Below are 6,000 nucleotides of genomic sequence, written 5' to 3' on the forward strand. Positions count from 1 at the left end.
TGTGGGAAATGGGATAATAAAAAACAAACATCCCTCTTAAAATCGCTTAACAATATTAAAAAACTCATCAAGACAGACTGTGAAAGATAAGACAGAAAGCACGATAATCTGATGAAATTAACCATCTTCACAAGAATATTTTGGGCATAAGATTATGGACCAGTCAGGGATCTCAAAGTGCAGTGTCTTGGTGGGCACAACACGAGCACCCCCTCCCTCCTATACACATACATGTTCCCTGACAAAACATAATTTGAAAGATTGGTCCTCTCAGAAAGTAGAATAGAGTCCACTTCACCGCATTTTCACTCCACTATCCTTTCTACTTCCAAATACAAGTTTCATATTTGCTTTTTTCTTTTGGTTGTAGACATTTTTTTTCTTTAACAAACCAACATCAAAGAGGCCCCATGTCACCTCACCTAACTGTCCACTCTTAACATAAAACTCACAGGGTTTCAAGGCATGCACAATGCCATTACAATCCTCCAGACAGATATCTGAGCTCTTTAGCATAATTACAACTTATGAAATACAGTTCACCAAGTTAGAACCCTGCTGGAGGAGGGCAATGGTGGCAAGGGCAGGGGAGGTGGGCAGGAGGATAGAAACAAAGACAAGGAAAAAAATGAAGACCACTGCCAACTGGCTGTGTGTTTACTTTTGGTACTAAAGAAGTTAGAGCTATCCAACCCTGTAATTATTGCCAAGATTAAAAATTTGTTACTCACGTAATCATGAAAGGCTTTTGCTTCACTTGAATGTTCACAAGTATCTCGCCTTTCAGGAGCTGCACAGTAAAGGTCCCAAAATACGCTGCAAGTCAAAAAATAAAATAAGATCAAGTTACTAATTATTGCTTGTGTGCCCAACAGCAAATGCACAGTGCACAGTGCTAACAGTACTGAGGTCTCCAAAGGCTCCATTCCACCTTACCAGCCTTCACTGGGCAAATAAAACAAAACCAATCCAACCTCTTCTGGCAAGCTAGCCATTTGTAATAAGAGTAATAGGTCCCATCTACCAAGCACCTATTATGCACTAAATGCCCTGCACCCATGATTTACTTGTGACTGCCAAAGTGCTGCAAGAAGCCCTGGTGGTGCAGTAGTTAAGCACGCGGCTCCTAACCAAAAGGTCGGCAGTTAAAACCCACCAGCTGCTCCACAGGAGAAAGACAAGGCAGTCTACTTCCATAAAGATGACAGCCTTAAAAACCCTCTGCAGCAGATCTACTCTGTCCTTTAAGCTTGCTAAGAGTTGGAATCACCTACAGGGCAATAGGTTTTGGTACTGGAGTACCATAAGGTAGGTGATTTTATCCCCCACTTTACACGTGGGTCAACTAAAAAGCTCAGAGAGCTTAATAAAATCCACTCGTAGTTACCCAGACGGGTACGGATCTGGATAAAAATCCATGCCTGTCTGATCTGTGTTCCTTTTACCACCCAAACCAAAATGGCTGCATATCATAAAAAGGTTCAATCATCAAAATCAGAACGTGATTCATATGCACAACATTCTGAATGACTCTGGCAATAAAAAGAACTTACCTTACTACCCACTGCTGTCGAGTTAATTCCAACTCACAGACACCCTATACGACACAAGTGAACTGCCCCAAAGGATTTCCAAGGCTGTAAATCTTTATGAAAGCAAGCTGCCACATCTTTCTGCCATGGAGCAGCTGGTGGGCTCGAACCACTGACCTTTTGGTTAGCAGCAGAGCGCTTTTAACCATTGTGTCACCAGGGCTCCTTAAAAGGAACCTAAAAAAAAAAAATCCCAGAGCCCACACCCCACCCCTCCCATATCACCCTCACTCCCGCCCAAACCCTCCCACAGAGTACTCTTATGCAAAAACCACTCCTTCCCCCATCCATCCAAGAAGGAGTACCAATCAGCCAAAGGACAGGTTTTGGATAATCTTTGACATTGAAATAGAGCCCTCCTCAGACAAACCTTGACCAGTCAAGAGTGGGAGGGGGAGAGCTGGCCTAGAAATCCCTGTCCAGTCCCCCTCCACAATTCTGTACAGTCACTCCAACACTGTGTATTAAAGGAGAACAGACATCCAAGTCCTCTGTCAACCAGTAAAGCCCTGCACAAACACGGGGTAGTCATTGGTATTAACAAGGGACCTTAAATATTGTCTCCTCCAACACCTGCATTTTACAGATCAGGAGCCTAAGGTCCAGGGAGATGAATTGGCTTGACATGATCAGTAAACCCGGAACCAGAACCAAGGTCTGACTCACAGTCCAGTGCTCCTGGTCCCATCATGATCAGCACAGAAGAAATCATCTCAACTGCCAGCTCCGCTAATCATCAGGCAAGCCTCTGACTCAAGGTGTGGGAATAATGCAGCCTGCCCTCTCCCTACCAGCTCCACTGCTTCCTCCCTCTCCAGCAAGCAGCAGTCATTTGCTCAGCGTTAAAAGCATGAGGCAACTTCTAACCAACAGGACCACGGCAGTAACAGCCACTCAGAGCCACTGCTGCCTGAGCCCAGCACAACAGACTTTCTCCATACCTGGGGCCAAGACAAGGATAGAGAAATCCCAGGGGATTACATATATAACAGGAAAATCCAGGACTCTGGAAAGGAAAGCTAAAAGACAACCCTTTCTGTCTTCTGAAGCTGTATACGTTTCATGAACTCCTCCACACAAAAAAAGTGTTAATACTACAAACTCCCCAGCCCCTTCTAAGCAACATTTACTCCTAATTTTCTCTGAGGACCATAATCATCAGACCCCCAACTTCATCCACACACTCCTCTCCAAAAAAAGCAAAACACATGTGAAAACCTATCACCCACTCATACAGGTAAAATCCTTACACCATACCACACACCCCCAACATTGGCTGTTCAGAGGATGGCAGAAATAATTAAAAACTCATTTTCGCTGTGCAAGTTAGAATAGACACTTCATCCTCCTGCTGTTCACAGACTTGAAACAGTAACCTGAGCTGGCAGTCAGGTAAAAGTGCTAAGATCCCAAAGACGTGACACTCCGTTTTCCGGAACTCTACCGAAATTTCAAAAGCCACTCTTTCTTTTCCTTTTCAAAAGGATGTCAAAGGCTCCACCAGTCGGTCTCATCGACTACCCAGGTCATACACCCATGGCAGCTAGTTCAGCTGACCCAGGGCCCCCTCCTGCCTGCCACAAACCCAACACTGAGACTAGACTTGTGGTGGCATCCACAGGACCCAGGGGCCTGATTAGAGAGTCACAAATGAAGAAGGAGCCCCTAACTACAAACTACAGGTGCTCTGCAAGGTCTACTCTGACCAGTTAAGGCTTGTGGCTTTAGGGATGCTTTGAGGCAGGGGAGGGGAAGAAGAGCTCACAGGGGAAAGGAAGGTCCAGTCAATCTGAATCAGAATCCTTAAAGGAAGTGGCAACCCTTCTTGCTTCTCTTCAGGGTGCTTAAAAAGGTCCCCAGGCTGTTTTCTCTCTTAAAGTTGTGAGCTCACACAAGAAAAACGGACAGGCCAGTTGTAAAACAAACCTGGTATCCACTCCACTCCACCCTAACTAAAATAGCATGCAAAATTGACAAAAATCCTTCAAAGTTTTTCCAAGCCCCCTGCCTAGTGGCCCAAACTGAGACAGAAAAGTAAGGAGTTGCTCCCAAACACCAATCACAACGTAGTCAGTTTTCAAGAAGTGAAGAAATGAAAGGAGGCGAAAACTTTAGACACCAGGCTCTTCTCCCCTTTTTCCTCCTCCACCAATCCTGACCTGAGCACTCTGCACTGTGCACAGCTGAGGGTTAAGAGATGTAGGGCCTGCTTCTAGCCTTCTGTCTTTGTTCCCTGAGACCCAAGCCTTAGAACAAAACAAACACAGACAAAACTATCACACAAACTTACCACCACCATGAGTGCAAAAACCCTGGCGGTTCTCCCAACGTGATGTTTTTTTCCCATCGAATCTGGAAAGGAGAGCAAAGGCAGTTTAGAGGAGCAAAGAGGAGGGGTGGGCTGGGGGCTTCCTAGAGCCAAAAGGCTGTGAAGACCAACTAACAATAAATGCCAAAAGGTGATAAAAATTCAAAATGGTGGCCACAGTGGCTGCTCCTGAAAACAAAGGCTCTAAGAATAGTGGGGAGGGGGTGTGTCAAGAAACTGGATGCTGGGGGGAGTTCCACTCACCTCCGACAAGAAGGTCTGTGCAGATTTCTGTGCTCCTACGTGCAGTAAATATTCATAGACGTATAAAGCTAACCTGGAAAGTGGGCAGGGGGCGAAGAGAGAAAGAAGGCGTCAGATCACTCGGGCTCTGGCTCCCGGACCCTGCCACCCGGCTGTGAGCCCTATCCCCGCTGTCCCATTGTGCCCCGACTCGAGGCAGGCAGTTCAGCACTGCCTGGGGTAGCGGGGTCTGAACAGTTGGGGGACGAGTACAAGGGACCCGCTTCCTCAAACCGTGGGGGCTGGAGAGTAGCCCCCAAACTTGAACTCCTAAGTGGCAACCAAGACTAAACCTACCTAGGTCTCTCAAACTCACAAGTCACCCGACCCCCAGCCGCCCTTCTTTTCTCTACCTACTCCTTGTCACCATCCTCCACCCAGCTTTGGGGGTCCAGGAGACTTAGCTCTGAACTCCGGCGCTCCGCGAGCTCTGGAGAGGGCAGCAAAGCACCACCTTCACCACCTCCCCCGAAACAATTGTCCCCCAAGCCTAGGGCCAAACTGACGCCACCGTCCCTGCTCAGCCCGGTGCCCCAGAGGGCGAAGGGCCGGCGGTGAGGCCGAGGGCAAGAAAAGGAGAGCGCTCCCGCCCGAACAAAGCCCCGGCACGCACTCCTCACGCCGCGGGCGGACAAAAGGAGCCTTCGGGGCTGCAGAAGCCACGCGCCCCCTGCCCGCACCCGGTGGGCAAAGTGTGGCCACTGCGCCGAGCGCCCAGGATGGGACCGGCGCCGAGGCGCGCGGGACCTCGCCCACCCCTCACCCCGGGGCCCCGCGCGCGGCCCGCCCTGCGGCCAGCAAGTGCCCCCTCCCCGCCGGCGCCCCCCGTCGCCCCTTCCCCGATGCCCTAACCTCCGCCAGCTCCCAACAATGGGGTCTTCCACGCCGCCCACCTCGGCCTCGGGGAAGGAGCCAGACAGGCGGCGCTGGGGGCCCCGGAACGCAGCAGCCCCAGACCCCCGCCCGCCCGCCCACCTGCCTCCCACCGCCCGGTGAAGGCACGGCCGACACTTGGAAAATAGGGCTTACTTTTCCCGAGCCTGCCCGTCCGAGGGCACCGCCGAGCCTTTCCCTTTGGCAAACATGGTTTGCAGAGAAGAAGGCGCCGAACCTTGCTGCTGCCGCCGCTACCGCTCCGGCTGATCCCGAGCTGCACCCTAGCTCCCGGCCCCCTCCCCGGCGCTCGCTCGCTCGCTCGCGCTCTCCTCGCCGCGCTCCCCTCCCTCCCCCCCAGGCGCTGGCTCCGCGCTCTTTCCAGCTGTCAAAGCGTCAGCCCCGGCCGCGGCCCCATCGCCCTGGAACTCCTCCCGCGCCGGCTCGGCCTGGGGCTGCCGCCGCCGCCGCCGCTGCGCGCCCGCCCGCCTGGCTGCCCGCTCGCTCGCGCGCCCGCCCGGCTCCGCCTGCGCCGCCCTCTGCGCCTCCGGCACCGCTGCCGCCGCCGCTGCCGCTGATCTACTTGGAGCTCAACCGAACGTGGCTACCCGGGCGAGGGAGCGAGGCGGGCGTCAACGTCCCGCGATGGATGGCCGCCGCGGCCAATCGGCGCGCGCGGGGGCGGGCCCGGGACCGCCCGGGAGGGACGCCCTGTCAGCGCCCGGCAGCGGCAGTCCCCGCTGCGGCCGCCTCTACGGAGCCGGTGCCGCTGCTCCCGCGGGCGAATTCGGGGAGTCCAGGGGCGCAGGCCTCCCTTTTCCGTAGATGTGTGTAGAGGGCACGGGTCGGGAGGGGGCGCTCTGGTGTCCGGGCCCCAGCGAGGAGGGGGATATGACCAGCGCTCCCCGCGGCGTGGACCACTGG

The 6,000-nt window shown here is 53.0% G+C and overlaps 1 protein-coding gene across 3 annotated transcripts in view; it reads right to left on the reverse strand.

The window, feature by feature from the left end:
* SSBP3 (single stranded DNA binding protein 3) overlaps nucleotides 1–5,406 on the reverse strand; it is a 181,216-nt gene extending 175,810 nt beyond the window's left edge. For 2 of the 3 annotated variants that reach the window (XM_049879337.1, XM_049879336.1), the window contains exons 1-4: nucleotides 5,233–5,405; nucleotides 4,165–4,237; nucleotides 3,883–3,944; nucleotides 732–816 (exon numbers count right to left, since the gene is read on the reverse strand). In XM_049879337.1, the coding sequence (XP_049735294.1) occupies nucleotides 732–816; nucleotides 3,883–3,944; nucleotides 4,165–4,237; nucleotides 5,233–5,288 (276 nt within the window). In that variant the 5' untranslated portion in view covers nucleotides 5,289–5,405. Of the gene's footprint in view, nucleotides 1–731; nucleotides 817–3,882; nucleotides 3,945–4,164; nucleotides 4,238–5,232 lie in introns of all 3 variants that reach the window. The other variant, XM_049879335.1, reaches the window with a different exon arrangement.
* Nucleotides 5,407–6,000: the final 594 nt, after the last annotated feature.

This window comes from Elephas maximus, chromosome 3 (assembly GCF_024166365.1).
Source record: "Elephas maximus indicus isolate mEleMax1 chromosome 3, mEleMax1 primary haplotype, whole genome shotgun sequence".
NCBI lineage: Eukaryota > Metazoa > Chordata > Mammalia > Proboscidea > Elephantidae > Elephas > Elephas maximus.